This window comes from Ceratotherium simum, chromosome 20, assembly GCF_057802395.1.
Source record: "Ceratotherium simum simum isolate JZ-2026a chromosome 20, ASM5780239v1, whole genome shotgun sequence".
In the NCBI taxonomy this organism is placed as follows: domain Eukaryota; kingdom Metazoa; phylum Chordata; class Mammalia; order Perissodactyla; family Rhinocerotidae; genus Ceratotherium; species Ceratotherium simum.
In genome coordinates, this window is record NC_141919.1 from 7,172,767 (window position 1) to 7,195,481 (window position 22,715).

The window sequence follows — 22,715 nt, forward strand, 5'->3', positions numbered from 1 at the left end:
TTTTTTTGGCACGTGGCTGTCCAGTTTTCCCCACACCATTTGTTGAAGCCCTTCCTCTTTTATTAACTTTATAAAGGCAGGCTCCATGCTTGTGTTCCACAAATAAGTTTCAGATTCTGCCACCAGGTGGCAGGAATAATCAGCATCAAGAAACTAAAGCTCCTCATGGAACCAGAAAATGTCAGGATTCTGGAAGGGACCGTAAGAGCACCAAATGGAAACTGCTGTGTAGGTGGGTGGCTGACGCTTAGAAAGATGAGGCATGTGTTACATCACACATGTCATTAGGGACCCTGCAGACCAGCCCCCTCGTTACCTGTGTCCTGTTTTCTACCAGCTCATGCTGGGTTTTATTTTTAACTTTTTATTAAGGAAATTTTCAGCATCCATGGAAGTAAGAATAGTAAAATGAGTCCCTAAGTATCCATCAGCCAGATTCAGCAATTAGCAACACTTTTGTCATCTTTCCATACTATCTATATTGTCCCTTTCTACTATATTTCTATACCAAGTACCCAGAGGTACTACATTGCTGTACCAGTTAGTGCAACATGGAAATCACTGTGGTTCGTTAATTCAACAAATAATTGTTAGTGTCTGCCATGTGCGAGGAACTGTACTAAAGTAAGATGTACACAACTGTAACACAAAAGGGCAGTTTGGCAACAAGACTTCTATGTGTGTAGGGGAGGAAGAACTATTCCTCTACCCTCTAGTCCTTCTGGCTGGTCTAAGAATTAAATTGACATGAGACAGAATAACAGGAGAAAATCTAACAAAGTTTACTAACATGTATACGTGGGAGAAACCCAGGAAAACTGAGCAACTCACAAAAATGGCCAAAGCCACCACCTTAAATACTGTCTTCAGCTAAAGACCAAGGAGGACATTGAGAGTAGTGGTTTGGGACTTCTAAGTGGAGGAAGGCAATTTACAGGGAGATAGAAAAGCAAATGTTGGATAAACAGATGTTTGCTGGGCCATCTATAGACAATGTGACCCGGAGAGAGAGAACTTTGATTAGAACGGGCTTAGCAAGGATCCTCCCAGTCTATCACACCCAGAGTTATCTATGGTGATGGCCTGTCCTGGGACAGACCTTCTATCTTAAATTCTTTTAGGCAGTTAGGGGGAAGGTCAAAATTTCTTTCAGAGTCTTTTATCCTTAAAAATAATCAAGCCAAAGAGACACATTTTTGGGTGGGAGAGACAATTCTGATCCCCCCCACACATGTGTGTGCTCAAAGTTAAATTTTATTCAAGTTTATACGCTCATGTTTCAATAAATGGAAAATGCAACACAGGTTGGAATTGCAATTTTTTCTAGATCCTTGGGACCAGCTAGAGATCTAAAGTTAAAATCAAGTGATATACTTGTTCTTTTTTCAAAGACAAGGTCACAGCCAACAGGGCTAGCAGGGGACATTTCCTGAAAAGACATAGGGACCTACTTGACACCATTGATCTATCTGTTGCCATATAAAAAGTATCTTATAAAAAGGCAAGCTGGGATGAGATGGGAGAAGAATTGGACCCCCTTCAAAAAAAAGTAAAAGAGAAATGAGCCAGGTGTTTGTCACATCTGGAAAAAGCAGCTGGGGGCTCAGCACACCCCTCCAAGAGCACACCTCACTCAGTTCCTTAAAGTAAAACCAGCCTCACAAGAGGAGGTATTTTTCATATGCTCATTACTACCAGAGACTGCTTTAAACCAAACAAAACACATTTGAACATCCCTAAATCCAACATCTAAGAACAAAATTATCAGCATAGGGTTTATTATATTTTGTTTTATTTTATAAGTGGAAAGCTTATGTGATGTGATAGAAAGGAGACTAGAAACCTGCCCCCTAGTCTCAGCTCAGCTTATTAGAAAGTCCTATGGTCTGGATGAGGGCAATTGTCCTCCTTTCTCTCTTCCTCAAGTTGAACCACACCAATCTTTTCTAAGGGAACAAAACAAAACAAAAATCATCTATATGTCTTTATTAGCCAAGATTCAGTGGTTCTTTCTTTAACCAGCTGACTCATCTAATCTCCTTGTCTTTGCCGTCCCCTCCCTCAAAAGTCTTCTGGGTATCATTCATTGAAAAAAACATTTTTTTTTTTGGTTCTGAAGTTTTATTTTTGTAATCTGTACTTTTTCTTAGAATGAAGATGACTTTCAAGAAAACCAGAACACATCAGAAAAGGACAACTCACTGAGGAGTAGAGCTGTGCAGAACAGAGAGCAGGGAAACGCCAAACAGGTAGGGCTGGAGGGCGGTGAGTGAATCTGTTACCATGGTGACCGCTGTGCAACAGGCACCTGAGAGCTACAGGGACAGAAAGCATGGCGCTCAGCTGGCACTCAGAGGAATGAATTAAATAGTAATTAGAGTGTGTAAGGCAGAGTCATGAAGAAAACACACATGCCCAAACAAAGACTTTGTGTTTATATACCTGTCCTCAGAGTTCTCTGATGGGGAGAGTACTGAGGCTCCTCTGACACCTCACTATTACAAATTCCAAGCTCCATCCTAAGGCCGAAGGCACTGGCTTAAACAAGAGCATCTCAATTTTAAGGTAAATGAAGCAGATGAAGAAGATTCTAAGATATGGTTCTAAAACTGTGTCCATCATGCCCTAGGGTTCCTCAGCGACACCTAAGTTAACACAGCAGGCTGAGGCGCTCTGTATTGTTGACATGAGGGAACATTAAATATGTATTGCTAAGTAAAAGAAGCAATCTGAAATGGCTACATACTGTATGATTCCAAGCATAGGACATTCTGGAAAAGGCAAAACTGTGGAGACTGTAAAAAGACCAGTGGTTACCAAAAGGGGAGGGAGGGATGAATAGGCAGAGCACAGAGGATTTTTAGGGCAGTGGAACTACTCTGTGTGATACTATACTGGTGGATATATGTCATTAAACATTTGTCCACACTCATAGAAAGTACAACACCAAGAGTGAACCCTAATGTAAGTTATGGACTTTGGGTGATAATGACGTGTCAATATAGGTTCATCAATTGCAACAAGTGTACCACCCTAGTGGGAGACATTGATAATGGGGAAGGCTATGCCTGTGTGGGGGCAGCAGATATATGGGAAATCTCTACTTTCCACTCAATTTTGCTGTGAACCTAAAACTGCTCTAAAAAATAAAGTCTTTTTCTTGTTTAATATTGTTTCACAAAAAAATCAAAAACAAAAATTAGATACTTTACTATCATAAACAAAAACATGAAGACTGGGGAGTAGCTACTGGATTTGACAACAATGGTCCTTGGGTGATGCTGGTAGAAGCCATCTCAGTGGGAGCCTGATCACAGTGGGTTAAGGGAGCATGATGTGAGGGAGTGGGTCACTAAAAGTAAAGGCAACTCTTTCAGGTGGTTTAGCTGTGAAGGGAAGGAGGGAGGGCAGATGTCCACGACTGTGGGGTCAAGAAGGTTTTGCTGTTGTTGTTGTTTTGTTTTGTTTTGTTTTAAAGATGAGAAAGTTGGGAAAAAAAGAAAAGAAAACAATAGGAATGTTGGACATTCCATAGATAGTAGGTACGTTGGCAATTTCACTGTAAGAAAATAATAATTATGATCATTTAAATCAAAAATTTACCAGACTTTGACTACCAGCCAAGCTAAGTGTTGGGGTGTCGATGCAAATAATCCATAATCAACCTATAAACCAAAATTGGGGTGAGTTTATTATGAGCCAAATTTGAGGACCCAGGGCCTTCCTTCCCCAAGGAAGGAAGGGCACCAAAGAAGTGGGGTGTACAGTGTGGTTATATACCATCAAAGAGCATGTATCACATATGATTGCAATGTCCCTTTTACAACAGCCACAAGATTGCCCTGCCGGCATAGTGATTGGTGGGCACAGCAGGTAGCAGGTCTGTTGTCTCAAGTTCAGTGGTCACAGGATGAGCACACCAATCAAATCCTAGCCTAGGGAGAAATGCTTATCCTTAAGGAAATGCCAATGTGGGGGAAGTTGCATTCTTATCTTAAGGGCATTTGTTCTTGTCTTTGGGACATGGTAAATGCTTAAAGCAGATATACAATGCATGTTCAAAGGCCACAGGCCCTTTTGGAAAAAGAAGCTCAGGCCAAGTTAGTTTTACACCAAATGGCTTCCTCATATGCTCCAATATATCCTATTGCTTGCCATTTATTTATCAGGGGAAAAATGAATAAGGTTTGTCTCTACCCCAACCTTAGCAGCTGCAGCTTGGATTCTGCTGGTCTCTCTTTCAATTATCCCCTCACCTTCCTAGTTCCCAAGGCCCAGCCCAGAAAATGAAGGCAGTCTAAGTTAGAAGTATAATGGAGTTTGGTAACAAAGGACTATATGATCTTTGAGGATCCCTTCAGCTCAGAGACATGATAATGACTTATTGCTATGATTTTTGTTAAAGAGAATCAGAGGCCTCATGGGAAATGGCAGAAAACTAAAGCCGAGATTTGGCACTATACCTCTTGGAGCACGTTCAAAACTGTTCCACATCTGCATGCTTCCTCCCCACCTTCCCTCGCCATTGCCTACAATAGCTGGACCTATTTGAGACATTATTGCAGAATGGAGGGAGGTAGGAAATCCTCTACACCATCCCAAGAATAGGATGGGTCATAGATGTTTATGGGCTCCAACAATACTAGAAAGATTGTCCATGAAAGATGGCCCAGGTATTTACTTCACTCAATTAGAGCAAGGGCCAGCTGAGTTAGGGAAATATTTCCCTTTAGCCCAACTGATAGAAGGACCCTAGTTCCCAAGAGGAGTTTATTGGTTCTTGAAGATGCTGACCTAGTGTTCACATATATAGACCAAACTTTGGGCTGCCAGGAAAATAAAACCAGCTTTGGTCTCTGCAGAAGAGGAAGAAATTTTCCTCTACTCTTCTAGGTTCTTCTGGCTGGTCTAAGAATTAAATTGACATGTGACAGATTAACAGGAGAAAATCAAACAAAGTTTAATAACATGCATACATGGGAGAAACCCAGGAAACCCAAGTAACTATCATCAGGTAAATCCTCAGCTAAAGACAAAAGAAGATGTTGGGGGTGGGGAGAATCAGGGAAGGAAGGAAATTCACAGGTAGGTGAAAAGGAGCAAACGTCTGGAAAACAAGTGTTTATTTGGCCACACAGAAACAGAATAACACAGAGGGGAACCCAACAAACAGGCTTTTCTAGGTTCCTCCCTGTCTACCACCTAGTTCATGTTATTCTAAGGTGATCACTCATGTCCTGAGACAGGTTTTTTTATCGGGATTCTTTTAGGCAGTTAAGGGGGAGGTAACAAGAAAAACTTTCTGAGTCTTCTGTTTCTTAAAAATAGTCAGCCTAAAATAATCCTCATGTTGAAGAGACACATTTTGGGGTGGCAAATATTGGAAACCAGGCCCTGCAGAGTATAAAGGGAGATTATGTAGCCTCCGGTGTTAACTTCATTCAGCACTTGCCTGAAAACAAAGAGGCAGTTGAATGATTACAGTAGAGACAGGAGCAATAAACAGAAATACGAGCCTGTTCCTAAAGAAAAGGAGATAATACCAATGGCTCTTTGAAAGTAAAGGAAGAGATGAGTGATCTGGGTTTTCTGTGACAAGAGGAAAAAATGTCTGTGCAGTAGATAGTAGGAGCCATCTTCTTGCAGAATGATTTAAAAGGACCTTTTGAAGTTCTTTGCCAAAATTCTGAGCAAAAGAGACCAGGGTCCTTTATGCCCAGGATTCTCACTATTCCATCTCTGCTCCAATGTTTGATTTCCAGGATGAAGAGCAGGTCACTCTTGAGCAGGATTCTCCAAGAAAGAAAGAAGACAAAAAGGACGATCAAGAGGTGCATCAAGGGGCGGGCCCCATGGCTTAGCGGTTAAATGCGCGCGCTCTGCTGCTGGCAGCCCAGGTTCAGACCCCGGGCGCCCACCCACGCACTGCTTCTCCGGCCATGCTGAGACCGCGTCCCACATACAGCAACTAGAAGGATGTGCAACTATGACATACAACTATCTACTGGGGCTTTGGGGGGAAAAAAAGGAGGAGGATTGGCAATAGATGTTAGCTCAGAGCCGGTCTTCCTCGGCAAAAAGAGGAGGATTAGCACGGATGTTGGCTCAGGGCTGATCTTCCTCACAAAACAAAAACAAAAACAAAAACAAACAAACGTGCTAGTGAAAGAAAACAAAATCTGCAGTTCCTCCCTCCTCTCTTGCTGAGCTCCCCTACTTCAGCTTCCCCCAAATTCCAGATCTGAAATTAAGCAAGTGAAAATAAGTAAATAAGTAAACTTTTAAAATATTTAAAAACTATAATGCCCATTTTTGGGAACGTTTGTTTCAGATAAGTCCACCTTAAAAGAGGATTCAAAACCTCTCACAATGGAATGCATTCTTTCATTAATATACAGAAGCTTCTAAACCACAAAATGACTTTAAAACCAGCGATAGGGGCCGGGCCGGTGGCACAGTGGTTAAGTGCTCACATTTAGCTGCAGCGGCCCAGGGTTGGCAGGTTCAGATCCAGGGCGCACACCGACGCACCATTTGTCAAGCCATGCTCTGGTGGCATCCCATATAAAGTAGAGGAAGACGGGCACGGATGTTAGCCCAGGGCCAATCTTTCTCAAGAAAAACGGGAGGATTGGCATCGGATGTTAGCTCAGGACTGGTCCTCCTCACAAAAAAAAAAAAAAAAAAAAAAAACCAGCTATAAAAAGGATCCTTACCAAAAAAAAAGATCTTTAACAAAAATCTTTAGCCATCTGAACAGGTTGCAATTTGGATCCATGATTCTTTTAAATTTTGTGCCTGAGACATGGCTAAAATTTTTAAATCTCTGTTTGTGATTGTCTACACGTCTATGTATGTGTGTCCAGATGATATTTCTAAAGACAGCTCTATTTTATTGACTTAAAATAAGCACTTATATGAATTATTTCTAAATGTGATCAAAACTAGCCAGATATCTTTCAAGTTAACATGATCTAAAATGATCTTGTTGGTTTAATTAAAATAGACATGTCCTCAGAGTTATCAACATAGGATATAATGTAAACATATAGCCTTATGAGTCAAACAAACCCTTGTCTCTGTTACAGAATTTGTCAACAAAAATAATAGCTAATTTTGTCTGATATTTCATAAAGTTTTTATGGGCAATCTAAATAATTGTTGCAAACAGGTAAACTAAATAGAAGTAAAAAGGTAGATGTAAAAAGGTAAAAGGTTTTGGGGGAACATTTTAACAATAATCATGTGTTCTAATATATGTACTTAAAAGAACCTAGAATGATGGCTAACTGCTTTGGTGTCACGTAAGTTTTTGTGAGTAATCTAGACAGACTGTTAAAAACAAATGGCTTAAATCTCTTTGGTAAGTTAAAACTTTGATGTTCTACTTGATTAAGTTAAATGATAAAAAATTCATTGAATATCTAGATAATTTCTAACTAAGATAAAATATCAGATAAAGGTTAATCTACTTTGGGCTGCTTATTGCAAAAAAACTAAAAGATGCTCAGGTCTATTAGTAAACATGTCCTATATTTTATTAAAAGATTATTATAACTTGTTACTTGTATACAAGTGTGCATTTCAATAGAAACTCACTTGTGTAATGTTGAAAATATATACAGTGACTCAGACTTACCACTCAAATAGGAGGATTTGATTGGCCTGCTCTGTGGACTAGGTAAGATATACTTACAGCACCATTGCTGGCCTGCCAACTATTGCTAAAGGCCTCGGCATCTTACTCAAAAGATTTTTATCCCTTCTTTGAAGTTTGTGTATACAAATAGCTCTTCACTGACTTTGTCCCTTGCCCTCTTTTAGGTCGGATGGGTCATGCTGGTTACTATGGGATCCTCTCCTATTGAATCTGTAGTTGCTGCTGGCAACATATTTGTCGGACAGGTAAGCTGTAACATCAAAAAACAAAACAGAACAGAACACCTGCTGAAATGGACACTCTTTCCAGAAAGTGGAATAAAAAAATATGGTGGTTTTATTTCTTTTAGTGTAGAGGGAAGAGTGTCAATATAAGGACTGCTCAATATTGACAAAGTCCAGATTCCAGAGAGAGAGAAAAAGAGAGTGCGAGAGAGAGATCCCTTCCAAGAGTCTCAGTGCACTGATGTGGCATTTGGGTCCTTGAAATTTTATGGAGAGGATGAAAGATTGAATCATTGTGTCAAAGTATCGGAATTTTCATGTATAGATTCTTAACAAATCTTTTCTGAATTTATTGAATTGCTGAGGTCTCTGGCCTGCCCTTCAGAGGCTAGCGGCTCATTCACTCAGATGGAGTTCAGCACTTGTCTTGAGCCTGCAAACATGTAACAGGCAGCCTCACATTCTGTAGTTTAATGCTGTGGCAGTGAAAGAGACCAGGAAAGGCTTCCCACCAACAGCCATGCAGCTGTATAAATACTTGAGTTCATTCTTAATGTGTCTGAACTGGTCAATGGTCTGTATTTGTTGAGTCTGAAGAACAATGCTGATGAGCAAAAGCATTTTCACTCCCTGATCCATCACATGGTTAAATGCTCTTTTCTCTGATGTCCATTTAAGCAAAGAGGTGTCTCTCAAATAGCAGCATTCCTAAGGGGTGAATAAGTAAGAAATAGTAATAATCATCCTTGTCACTCTGGATATGCATCATCGGGCAGAATGGAGTCACATACCAAGGAAACCACGTGTGAATGCTTGCTAGCATGGCTGCCCAAGGAAATTGGATTTGAAGCAAAAATAAAGTCACCTAGAAAAACACAAGACCCCAAATCCCAGGCTTACAATCGCTCCAGGCAGGCCGAGCCTTCTTATTGGTCAGCCCAGCTTGCTAACCTGGAGCATAGTCTTTACAGCAGGGCCTATGCTTCCTTCCCTAGGAGCTGAAATTATTATAATTATAGTCATAAAACCTCTCAGGACTAATTAGGCCACCATCTTGAGTTGATTACTCCTACCTGGGGGGTAAGAAGTCTCATGTATCAAATTTCTATTCAGTCCATAAATTGAGCACAACACATTCAATCTTACAGAACAATTAGGAATAATGAGGGGAAAATTGTAAAATTGCACACATGCTCAATTTGATACTTAATATGCTAAAAGTACAGCTATTATTTATGAAGAGCCCCACGCTGCAGGCTGCCTGTCCTCCTTGATGGCACTCAAGCCTTTATAACTACACTCTGATTCCTTTCCACTCAAGCGGAAGAAGGGGTCTCTGATTTTCAATTAGGAATAGGCCTCTGGGCACCTGTCCTTGTTATTTTTTTTATGCTTGTGTCTCTATTTCCCTGTGGTGTCAGCAAAGACGTTTAAGGTCTGTCAAGATGGAAGGTGGGTCTTCCCGAGCTGGAAGATAGGAAGTCACAGAGGCTTGAGAATCACCAGTTCTCAAGGCCAGGCCACTGGGCAGAGTTACTTGGCCAATGGTGTTCCAACCTTAGAAAAGTGTCCCCAGCCATCAGAGTCCAGTCCTAGGCTAAGTGGAGGTCTTATGTGAATTGGCCTTGCAAATTCTGCAAACTTTACACGTGATTCTATGTGCACACTGACCTAGAGTTCAAATGACCCAGACATCTAGGGTGTAGGTTCTCAAACTGCAGCATGCATCAGAACCACCTGGAAGGCTTGTTAAAAAAGGATTGCTGGCCCCACCCCCAGAGTTTCTGATTCAGTAAGTCTGAGAATTTACATGTCTAAGGAGTTCCCAGTTGATGCTGATGGAGCTGGTCTGAGGTCCACTCTTAGAAATACAGCTTTAGAGAATGGAATTTTGAGTAGATTGGCATGCCCTCCTACGATTTAAAAGGGAACATTTAATCTGGTCACTCTTTGTTTCCAGACAGAGTCTCCACTGCTGGTTCAGCAGTATATACAACATGCCACCAGGTCTGAACTCCATGCGATCATGACCTGTGGGTTCTCTACCATCGCTGCAAGTGTCTTAGGAGCGTACATTTCTTTTAGGGTAAGAATTTTTGGGGATCAATTTATGGAAAATACAACCTCTTCTTTCTTTGCTAGTGTCATTTCCATTTTTTTTTTCTTTACCATTGCTGCTGGATAAGGAGGCCAAAAGAGAGTCCTTTTTGCTGTTTCATGGGCCACAGTTCCTTTGACATTTGAATGGAGTGGCCCATAGAACCTTAGGGCTTCACTTTTATATCCCCGCCAGCTAAATGTGAATCACATCCAACCATAGCAGAATGAAATCATATTATGAGGTTACTTTGGCTGAAAATATAAATATGTAAAAAAAAAACCTATTACACTAGTAAAGGCAATTGAAACCAGAGGTCAGCAAAGTATGGCCCATGGGTCAATTCTAGATCACTTCTCTTTTCTTGTAACTGAAGTTATACTGGAAACCAGCTATTCCCATTCGTTTCTCTCTGGCAGCTTTCATGCTGCAGAGTTAAGTAGTTGTGGCCCAAAAAACCAAAAATATTTACTCTCCAGCCGTTTACAAAAAAAGTTTTCTGATCCCTGGCCTAGAACAGTGGTTCTCAAACCTTACTGCACATTAGAATCACCTGGGAGCCTTTAAAAGCCCAAACACCCAGGCCCAAACCCCAGAATAATCAAACTAGAACCTCTTGGGATGAGATCCAGGCATCAATATTTTTTTAATACTCCTCAGATTCCCATGTGCAGCCCGTTTGAGAGCTGGTGGTCTATAGCATAGGGATGGAGAGCCTTGTGCTAACTGGTGCATGTGCCCCCAGCACAGAGCTGACAAGCCACACATAGATGCAACCCCCATGGGAGAAATGGAATAGCACAGCAGCTGTGTGACCCAGGGGACTGGGCGTTCTTACAGGATAGGCGAGTTTCACTCCAGACCTTCATCTGGGCTCAGAAGCCCATCAGCAGGAAGAGGGAAGAGGAAAAGGGCAGAGGAGGCCTCAGGAATAGCAGTGTGACTGGATCTCGGATAATCCACTCTGCCACCACAGTGGGAATGCTGCCTGCGAAAATGTGCTGGGGGGATGGGAGTGAGGAGGGTGCTGATTCTGGAATTCTGAAAAGATAGGGAAGAGAATCCAGAAATAAGGGTGTGGGGAGGGAACGAGAAAGAGTTTCAGTGGACACGCAGTGAGGAAAACGGAAATGGTTTACAGATTACAGGGACTCTGGATAAAGGAGTATTACATAAAGGCACCAACTTTCAGAAGAGCAAAAGGAAGACAGAGAGGGTGTGTCCATGCCTGCACCCAGACATCCCCTATTTTCACTCATGATGAATGAAATATGGGCTTTAGGAACTATTTGAACACTCAAAAGGACAATAGAGAGGTGGAGGAATCTTCTTTGAAAGTTCCTACAGCACAGGATTGATTCTCTTCTGAAATGATCAGACTTGGGTTTTGTGCTTCTCCCTGAGGATGTGGTCAATTCACACAGATTCCTCCCTCCTCCCTCTGACTCTCACTGTGATGCCAACTTGGCTCACCGAGCTCTTCCAAGCCTCCAAAGAAACATTGTTTTCTGGCGTAGACACAATCCCTGCCCTTCTCTTCCCTTGTAAGGCTTTTGGGCCATTCACTCTGAATGCAACAGAAAAGCTAAAACTAAGTTGGCCTTCTTTCTCCTAAAATTGCAGATTTCATCCACCCCCTTGTTAACTGCTTCAGTTATGTCAGAGCCCACGTCATTGGCTGTGGCTAAACTCTTTTGGCCTGAGACAGAAACACCTAAAATAACCATCAAGAATGCCATGAAAATGGAAATTGGGTGAGTGAGATACATTCACCTAGTTAATGACTATACAAGCTGGGGCAGGGGGCAGGGCGGGGGTCCAAATTCAAAGTACAGCAAAAAACTGACAAAGAGAGCACAGTGGATTATGGTATGAAAGTGAATTTAATTTCCCAATGACTATTAGACTTCACCCCAAAAAATCTTTTCAACACTTGAAAACCTTTTTTTTCTCATTGAAGTGTAGTTGACATACAATATTAGTTTCAGTTCAGCAACGTAGTGATTTGACATTTATATACATTATGAAATGATGACCATGGCAAGTCTAGTAACCATCTGTCACCATACAAAGTTATTACCATATTATTGACTATGTACCCTATGCTGTATATTACATCCTCATGACTTCTTTATTTTATAACTAGAAGATTGTACCTCTTAATACAATACCCCTTCACCTATTTTGCCCACTCCTCTCCCGTCTAGTGACTACCACTTTGTTCTCCATATCTATGAGTTTATTTCTGTTTTGTTATGTTAATTCATTTGTTTTTTAGATTCCATATATAAGTGAAATCATACAGTATTTGTCTTTCTCTGTCTGACTTATTTTACTTAGCATAATACCCTCTAGGTCCATCCATGTTGTCACAAATGTCAAGATTTCATTCTTTTTTATGGCTGAATAATATTCCATTGTATATGTATACCACATCTCCTTTATCCATTCATCTATCAATAGGCACTTAGGTTGCTTCCATATCTTGGCTATTGTAGCTAATGCTACAATGAACACAGGGATGCATATATCTTTTTGAATTGGTGTTTTCATTTTCTTTGAATGAACACCCAGAAGTAGAACTGCTGTATTGTAGGGTAGTTCTATTTTTACTTTTTTGAGGACTCTCCATACTATTTTCCACAGTGGCTTCACCAATTTACATTCTCAACAACAGTGGACAAGATCTCCCTTTTCTTCACATCCTCACCAACAATTATTTCTTGTCTTTTTGATAATAGCCATTCTGACAGGTGTGAGGTGATAACTCATTGTAGCTTTGATTTGCATTTCCCTGACATTAGTGATGTTGAGCATCTTTTCATGTGACTGTTGACCATCTGTATATCTTCTATGGAAAAATGTCTATTCAGGTCCTCTGCCCATTTTTTAATTGGATTTTTTTTTTGTATCCTATTGAGTTGTATGAGTTCTTTATGTATTTTTGATGTTAACCCCTTATGGGATATATCATTTGCAAATATCTTCTCCCATTCAGTAGATTGCCTTTTCGTTTTGTTGATGGTTTCCTTTGCTGTGCAAAAGCTTTTTAGTTTGATGTAATTACATTTGTTTATTTTTGCTTTTGTCACCTTTGCCTGAGGAGATAGATCCATAAAAATATTGCTAAGACCAATGTCTAAGAGCTGACTGCCTATGTTTTCTTCTAGGAGTTTTATGGTTTCAGGTCTTACATTCAAGTCTTTAATCCATTTTAAATATATGGTGTAAGAAAATGGCTTCTTTTCATTCTTTTGCATGTAGCTGTCTAGTTTTCCCAACACCCTTTGTTGAAGAGGTTGTCTCTCCCCCATTGTATATTCTTGCCTCCTTTGTCATAGATTAATTGACCCTATAAGCAGAGGTTTATTTCTGGGCTCTCTATTCTGTTCCATTGATCTCTGTGTCTGTTTTTGTCCCAGTACCATATTGTTTTGATTACTCTAGATTTGTAGTGTAGTTTGAAATCAGAGAGTGTGATGCCTCAGCTCTGTTCTTCTTTCTCAAGACTGCTTTGGCTGAAAACCTTTCTAAATACATGAATGTCATTACATTTCCTTGACTTCAATGTAGAAATTTTATTTTAAATATAGTATAGTGTTCATTTAGCCTTGATTTAAGACTGTTGCAAAACCACAGGTTGACCATTTCTGGAAGTGTCTCATGTAATAGGGAAAGAAGGTGTGATATATGTATCCTTAACCCCTCTTCAGTTCATTTTCTATTGCCCTGTGCAAAAGAAAGAAAAAAGGATGGCAAAGACTAATGGATTTAGGATGTTCAAAAGTATTCCCTTGGGGCCAGCTGCATGGCCTAGTGGTTAAGTTCAGCATGCTCCACTTTGGCACCCCAGGTTCAGTTCCCGGGCATGGACCTACAACACTTGTCAGCAGCCATGTTGTGGCAGTGACCCACATACAAAATAGAGGAAGATTGGCACAGATGTTAGCTCAGGGTGCATCTTCCTCAAGCAAAAAGAGGAAGATTGGCAACACATGTTAGCTCAGGACAAATCTTCCTCAGCAAAAAAAAAAAAAGTATTTCATTAAATAACAGAATGCATCAACCAACACGTTTCTGAGATTTATCCCTTGTTTGTATTCAGATAAAGTCATAATCATGAATGAAAAAGCAAGCTGTCAAAGAATATGTATATGGAATATGTGTGATTCCACCTATAAAGTTAGCAAATGTGTAAACCTACACAACATATTATTTAGAGATGCAGGCATGTAGGGAAATTGAAAAGAAAGGGAATGATAAGCAACTTCTAGGGAGCCAGATACCTCTGAGATTAGAGAGAAGAGGATGAGATTAAGGAAGGGCATGGCAGGGAGGGGACTCAAAGGTGAGGGTGACATTCCACTTCTTAGGTGATGGATATTCAGGCCTTCCTTGAATTATTAGTAGCTACCATTGAATATTAGCTACTTTTAATTAAATATAATTTTTAAAACCTATAATATTTTTATCTTTTCCCAATTTTTTAATTATAAATTCCCCCAAATTAAAAGAGTAGTATAACAGTTAGACAGCCATATGCCCATCACCTACAATCAACAATTATAAATCCTGTCATGATTTCGTGGAATTCAGGTAAGTATTTTGACCAAGGCGTGGGCCTGAGAGTTTCTCTCTCCATCCAAATGAGCTCTGATTACCCCACATCTACCCCTGTGATGTCCATCCACTGACAACTTGGTAATTCTGCCATTGCTATTTTCTCATAAGTGATTTGAGGAATCTCCTAGAAGCCGCATCACAGGGAGCATCCTCATCCATCTCCCTGGTGGCACACATCGCTGTGAATCTGATTGCCTTCATGGCCCTCTTGTCTTTTGTGGATGCAGCCCTGTCCTGGTTTGGAAACATGTTTGACTACCCACAACTGAGTTTTGAGGTATATTTCTATCATATGTCTCCTCCATTTTGTTTCTTCCTATCTTTGTTTAAAAATAAAATGGGTTTGTGAATTGCCTTCCTTTGTACTCTGACACAAGGCACAAACCTATCATGTATCCCCCATCTTCCCACCCTCTTTCTCTGTCTCCTGTCACCCTCCTTCCCCCAATGTACAGTCATTCTCTCCATCCTGAGAATCCAGGTTACTTCAAATGACCCGATTCCAACCTTGACTCCTAATGGATAAAGATGGACAAGGCATGTGAAGGGATTTCTGTGTCTACAGGAGACACAGAGCGGGTGGGAACAATCTCGTCATGAGGTTGAGGGAGAAGAATGGGAGCAAATCACTACTCTAATAAAGTGTCTATTTTTGGTTTTTGTAGATAATATGCTCCTACATCTTCATGCTCTTTTCCTTCATGATGGGAGTGGACTGGCAAGACAGCTTCATGGTTGCCAAACTCATAGGTTATAAGACTTTCTTCAGTGAATTTGTGGCCTATGAGTGCCTCTCAAAATTGATGTATTTAAGGGAAGAGGCTGGACCCAAATTTGTGAATGGTGTGCAACAGTATTGTCTGTGAGTAAATATTTTGATTTTTCAGTGCACTTCTTTATCACATATGTATACTCATCAAATAGTTACTGATGCCTCTGTGTGTCAGGCCAGGCACCTGGGATATACTGAGGAACAATACAGACCCCAAATGCCAGAGTTCATGGAGCTCATAATGAACATAGTGCCTCATAATTTTCAGTGATGTTGACTTAATCCTTGTCTGTGTATGTGTGTGGAGAAGCACAGCTAATCCTTACCACTGTGATCATTTACCGTTGAGCTCTGTGGATCCAAACCCAGAGTCATATGAGCTGGAATCAATCCATCAACAAACATTTATGAATGCCTTCTGTGTGCGATGTACCTAGGTACTGAGGCCACAGCATTGAACAAGTGATGAGTCCTCTGCCCTCATGGGACTCATAGTCTAATGATCATGAAGGGCTCTTCCTTTCACCTTAAGGAATTCTATGAACTCTGAGAAACCGCCTAAATGCAACATAGTGCCTGGACATGCTAAAGCAGTGGTGAGACACAATCGCTGCTCTCCAAGTACATGAGGGAAGAGAAGGAGCTCAGCATATCTGGTCTGAACCTTTGAGACAAGCACCCTATAACTATGTCAGGACTTCAGGTCAATAGCCTGCAAGGAGATGCTCATGTCTGCTTGGCCTTGAATGGGATAAGGGAACTCAGGAGAGGCTATTACTTAGGCCATATTTGCAGCTGAGTTTCTACCTTCTATTTTCCTAAAGAACAGAATTGCCACACATGGAAACTCTTAGGGAAATGGTGAACATTTCTGACCGCCACCATTACCCGTTGAAACAATCCATTTGGAATTAATGTCTTAAGCACATATTGGGCTTTAAAAGGAAAGGGCAGGGGAAGCATGCTGCCCAAGCTTCTAATTGAGACTGCCCACCTCTGAACAGCCCACCACTCTCCCAGCCTCCCAAGACCAAATATGCAAATTTACTCCCACGTATTGCACAGAATAACAGCATACTCCAGGAGAGTGCTGAATTGTATGTTATCATCAGGGGCATTTGGCCCACACTTCTGATATGAACAGTGTCTCTGTAGGTCTCCCGTTTCTCCAATGTTCATTCTTCAGCTGACCACGCAGTGGGGCTTGGCCGAATGTCATTGTCTAGATGCCGCCACAAACCACCTTCCCTGTGAAAAGTAAACAATAGGCTAAATTAAGTGAAATGTTTGTCATCCCCAACTGCCAGTTGACAGGAGAAAATAGTTTTGTTAATGAGCAAAGCAAGCTCACAGTTCTGGCAGTGCTGAGCAGGTTTGTGAGCAGGTTAAGAGGATAGAGACAGGACAGTGGAGCTGATTCGGGTTGGGGGCGAGCCCAACCAGGGGCAGGAGCTCAGAGGACGTTTAGGAATTTGAGCTCAATGGCTTCTGTTATTGTTGGGTCACGATGGGAAAAGCATTTTGTTTTTCACAATTTCTCATTTCTAATCAATGAAATAGGGATGAGTCCCTGCAATTTCTGTTTACCAACCAAGAAGTGGTGGGGATGTTCCAATAATCTCCTGGAAAAGGTACCACATGACTGAAGCATAAGATCTGGGTCCATGAGGCAAAAATCCAGTGTTATCCTTTGAATTATGCCCACTGCTGACCTCCATCTAAGGTAAGAGGTCAGAAGGTCTATGTCGCACTTTATTACTCCAGTTTCTCTTGCTTAGAGTAAAGATAATACTTCGCATGTTTGTTTGTTTACACGTAATACATTTCATGCTACAGAATTCAAAAGCTATAAAAAGGAATAGAGGGAAAAGTGAGTCATCCTCTCTACTTTTCTGCCACTCAGCTCCTCTCCCTGTACCATATTATGCTCACTGTTCTTAGCCTTGATCTTGGTTATTAACAGCAAATCTTGAATGCCTTTCTGTACCAGTGCCTGTGACATAGTATTCTATTGTATGAGCACACCATAATTTACTTTAACCAGTCCCTTGTTGACGAACACTCTTACCAATTTTTTGCTATTGGAAGTACTACAATGCCTGTCCTTATACATATGGGATCTTTTCTCATGGGCAAGGAGAGCTGGGATGTATTATTAATTTCCTAGTGCAGTTCTTTCCATTACGTAATCTTGCACATTTATGGGCAAAGACAAAGGGGAATCATCCCAGCCTCCTTTTCCTCTTATTATAAAACCCTGCGTGGCCACGTCTGTGTGCCCTCCTCCACAGATCCCCAGAAAGGAGAAAGAGGAGTCTCTAGTGCTTTATGCCATCTCCCTCCCCATGGTTTCTTAATAAGCTTGCCTGTTTTTGAAGCCAATAGATCTAAATGAAAAGCACTAGACAGAGCAGGGGACGAGGACGAGCTTTTCCAGAAACAGTGGACTGCTCAAATACTTGAAATATTTTTTCCTCCTGCTATGTGCATGCTGAATGACAACATTAACAAAGGAGTTCTGAGAAACCATGAAAAGAAAAGGGGCCTTATCAACAAAAACTTACCAGGACTACTTGAGTCTTGAGTGTGAGCTTTAAAAAGTCCAGTTAGTGAAAGAAAAAAAAAAGGCACCACCAGTTTTGAATGTAGCATTGGCCTGGTTTGTTCTTTGAACCAAATCATAGATTTTTCAGGATATGGGGAAAACAATTACTGCCTCAATTGTGTGGATTCTTTTGCCAGATTGGCTGTGCCTCTGGTGAACAGTGAAGTGCACTGGATCTTCCAGGCTTCCTGTAGTCAGTCCCTCAACCTGAGAAAGAACTATCTGGCCTGAGCAGCACCTCTTAACTTCAGAATAGAGGTGGAGGGCCACACTCACACTTCAACGAATTCACCTTCCATCTTCTTAGGGCCCTGTGAGAGCACAGTCCATTCTCCTACTTCCAAGGGGGCACCTAACATTCCTATGGGAGGGTCAGAGCTGAGGAAAAAAGAAAGGCAAGCACACACCACAGCCAGACTGAAAGGGCTCCTGTGATACCTGTGAGCTTCCTTTTTGCTAATGTAATTCCTTTCACATTACTTCATTTTTACTGAAGTATAATTCACATATAAAAAAGGCCCATTTTTGGTGTACATGTGAGTTCTGACAAATGTGTCACCTGTGTAACCACAACCACGATCAAGATATAAAACATTTCCATCACACCTAGAAAATCTTCCTCATGGCCAGTTGTAGTCAACAGCCCACACTCCCACCCCGACCCAGTCCCAGGCAGCCAATGATCTTTCTTTCACGATAGATTAGTTTAGCGTCTTCTAGAATATCATGTGAATGGACTCACTTAGCCTTCATGTTCTTGCATGTATAAGTTATTTTCCTTTTTTGTCACAGAGTAGTATTCTGTCTTATGGATATCCACAATTTGTTTATCTGTTTGCCTGTAGAAGAACATTTGGGTCATTTCCAGTTTGGTACTATTAGGAATAAAGCTGCTATAAATATCCACGTGCAGTCCTCTTGTGGGCATTTGTTTTTATTCTCATGGGAAAATCCCTAGGAGTGGGATTGCTGGCTCCTACAGGCAGTGGATGTTAACTTGAAAAGAAACTGTCATGCTTGTATTTTACCAACAGGCTGTGTCAGTTTACATTCTCACCAACAATGTACAAGAGTTCTAGTTGCTCCACGTCCTCACCCACACTTAGTGTTGTCCGTGTTTTTAGCCATTTTAGTGGGTGTCTAGGGGTATTTCATTGTGTTAACTTGCATTGCCCTGGTGACCAGCACTGGCGAACATCTTCTCATGTGCTTATTGGTCATTTGCCTGTCTTTTGTGAAATCTCTTTATTCATTTATTGGGTGCTTGTCTTCTTATTATTGAGTTATAACAGTTCTTTATACATTCTGAATAAGTCCTTTGTCAAATAAATGTAATGTGAATGATGGACCAATTTTGTGTCTTCAGCAGCTGGTCCTGTGCCTGGCACATTATAGCAGGCGGCCAGGTCTCATTGAATATTAACAGTTGTCATTGAGCAGAAAGTAACATTTGTAGAGGCCAAGACTGCCAATTCCAAGTCCTTTGTAGAGATCTTTGAATCCACACAGCCCCTTTCTCTCCATCAAAATTCAAAGGGAGATGGAGAAAAGAGTCTAGGAAGCAACAAGTGTTTGACGCCATGCACTGTACACTTATTTGTGAGTATTGATCCCGTAGCCAGAATAGGAAGACCGGTTAGGATGTCAGATTTACTAAGCTGGGTCGCACCATGCATGCATCTGTGTGTTTATGCTTATTTACAGATTCGTTCTAAGACAATTGCCACTTAACACTCTCTGTGGCTTTGGCAGTGTCAATTCCCTAGGACTAGTGGTCAGCACACTCAGTAAGTGAAAAGAATATTCTTCAACAACAGATGTGATGTAAACATGCTTCAGATCTCCATGTTGCTCTGTGACATTATTCATATCAGGAAAAGAAGGCCTTGCAAGAGCTGTAAATCCTTTGGGGTCTATTTTTTATCCCTGCTCTGCAATATAGTTTTCCTGTGTAGACCCAAGCTAACATCAGGAAGAATTTGCCCAAATGTACTGGTGCTTCTCCAGCCAGGGGTGACACATAGGTTCCACTTTGCACGCCAGTTCCAACAGATTTATAATGGCCACCTGGAGAAGGATTCTGAGGTCCAGTGGAAGTTAAGTGGGAAAATGCTGTGATTAATTGGTAATGTCTGCCATGGCCACAGAAGTGGATGGTGACAGATGAGTGGCAGATGTTTGGGATCCTCCCTTGCGATGCATTTGCCTTGCCCAGCCCTCGACATGCGAGCCCTTTGGATGAAACTTAGGACTTGTTTCTTCTGTAGAGAATGGAAGCCTCTGGGCCTTTGGTTGTGGACAAACTTCTTTTCCTCCCACACCAGAAAACTTCTCTGGATGTGGAACTCATCACTAAGCTCTTGAATCTTGAATTTCCCAGCTAAGTTTAAAAAAAAGAAAAGTCAGCTGACCTGAGACTCCAGCCCCAGAACAATTCTCAGAGGCTGGGAATTTGGAATTCTAATCAATAAGTCTCCAAATTAACCTTTCTTACTTGCTTCCATGTATCCCAGCATCCACGGCTCCTTCGAGAAAGCGTGACATCGCCTCAGGGACCATGAGAGCTCTGATTGCAGGGACCATTGCCAGCTTCATGACAGCCTGCATCGCAGGTACTGCTTCCGGTCTTTGTGTCCTGTCTCCCTGTGCCCGCAGCTTTCAGGGGGGCAGTGCCTCCAACCCGCATATGCAGCATGTGCTGTGCAGAGAGCTGAGAGGCAGAGCCGCGGTTAAGCATATTGTGAAATGAAATGTGTGGAGCGTGGTAGAGAAGCTAAGAACAGAAGGAGAGTTCAGTGACTTCGTTAATCAATAAAATCAATGGCGCTCTGTTCCACTTCTAGGCATACTCTCCAGCACTCCTGTAGACACCAACTGCCATCACATTCTAGAGAACGCCTTCAGCTCCAGCTCACCTAAAAACACAACCGATGTAGTGTTGCCAGAGTGTGTTGAGGAGGTATTGTATTCTTGTTTATAACTTCTTTAGGTCCATTATTAATTTAAAAATTAGACCTAAAGACCCCTTCCACTTATTTTTATAACTTCATAACACTTACTTTATTTAAATATAAGAACTTGTGTGGCAATTCTAATCACCTTTCATTTGGACTTTTCTCAGCAAAGACTAGGAACCATAACTATCTAGTGTCGCTCAAGCATTTCATATGCCCCCGCTGTGAATTAGGCACTTGGTGTGCATTAGCTCACTTACACCTTGCAAACGCTGTGTAAGTTAGGCACTGTTGCTTTTTTAAGCTTTATATAAAATCAGGGCTTGGGGAGGTTATGTCACTGACCCAAGCAAAATGAGCGCAAGCACAGTCAAGATGGAAAGACCCTAGAAAGTCTGGGTCTTTCTGCCCACAGAACCTACACCCTTAACTACTACTGTGGTATTCTAGTACTAGTTACTAGGTGCTGCCACCCTTTCAAGAGGATCAAGCAATGCAGGCTGTCCTGACAACATGGTGATGGTGAGGGGCTATGGTGGATGAGGGGCTACCAGTGCCCAATGCTGGCCACCCCCACCCTATACAGTTTCTATCTGCAAAATCACTATCCCCACCCCATCTGCTCTTCGTAATGTGCAAGTGTTTTATAAGGATTAATTCTACCCTTTCTTTGTTTATTCTGAAGGAAATAGGGGCAGTCCTTGAGGCCAAACAGGATTTGAGCATCAAAACTAATTCTTTGGTGCCTCTGTCCTTAACCCACTCTAACCTGAACGTAAGGGGAGAAATCAGCTCGTGTCTTATGCTATTTTTAATGTGTCATCTTCTGCTCATCTACTGTTTCCATCTTCTAAGGCTCAGCTAACTGTTTCATTCCACTTTCTATCAGCACTGTTGCCAAGGGTCCCGGGGAGGTCATCCCAGGAGAAAACCACAGCCTGTATTCTTTGAAGAACTGCTGCGAATTGTTGATTTCATCAACACTGAACTGCAGTTGGATCCCTAATTAATTTTGAGTTCAGCCACTTCTTCAACAGAACTCTAGGTACAGGTACGGAACTTTCTGCTGTGGGGAGAAAAAAAAAACTATTCTCCACAGATGGATACTTCCATCATGGAATCAGCTTTTACTGGAAAGAAGAAAAACAGGAGTGAACACTTCAGATGTAGAGCATCTTCCTCCTCTCCTCACCCCCCTCCCCACTGAGAACTACTATTGTGTCCCAAAGTGAGGTATTGTCTCCAGTCCCAAAAATGTTTTCTGACCTTAGAATTTCAGGACATTTAACCAGAACACAGGTACAAATGATGGCTCACAACTAGGCTGTGACTCAGCTGTACCCACTTAGTGTGAGTCTCTATGTAGTCTGGTGTGACTCATTTTAAAAAGAGACCTCAGGTAAGGTCTCTCTGCATTCACCCTTGCTGACCAGAAATAGCCTAAACTTGAATCTCACGTGGAGGAGGACCAGTCACATATCACCCACTCATTACCTGCCCTGAGGAGGTCCCGCAGAAATCAGGAGTCTTTCAGGAGAGCACCTAGACTATTCCAAAGCTAGGTTTTGTGAGGGTTTTGTGTGTGTGTGTGTGAGGAAGATCAGCCCTGAGCTAACATCCAATGCCAATCCTCCTCCTTTTTCTGAGTAAGATTGGCCCTGGGCTAACATCCATGCCCATCTTCCTCTACTTTATATGGGACACCGTCAGAGTATGGCTTGACAGCAGTGCGTCGGTGTGCGCCCCCGATCCAAACCTGCGAACCCCGGGCTGCTGAAG

General features: G+C 41.6%; 1 protein-coding gene across 1 annotated transcript in view; it reads left to right on the forward strand.

Moving 5' to 3' along the window:
• Positions 1-21,946, forward strand: part of LOC101397373 (solute carrier family 28 member 3-like) — a 31,670-nt gene extending 9,724 nt beyond the window's left edge. Inside the window, 14 exon segments of the mRNA XM_087444197.1 lie at positions 127-201; positions 2,151-2,249; positions 5,763-5,831; positions 7,825-7,905; positions 9,845-9,970; positions 11,606-11,736; positions 14,714-14,882; positions 15,271-15,467; positions 17,026-17,037; positions 19,699-19,769; positions 20,496-20,594; positions 20,826-20,916; positions 20,918-20,941; positions 21,826-21,946. Coding sequence (XP_087300323.1) covers positions 127-201; positions 2,151-2,249; positions 5,763-5,831; positions 7,825-7,905; positions 9,845-9,970; positions 11,606-11,736; positions 14,714-14,882; positions 15,271-15,467; positions 17,026-17,037; positions 19,699-19,769; positions 20,496-20,594; positions 20,826-20,916; positions 20,918-20,941; positions 21,826-21,946 — 1,365 coding nt within the window.
• The last annotated feature ends 769 nt before the right edge of the window (positions 21,947-22,715 follow it).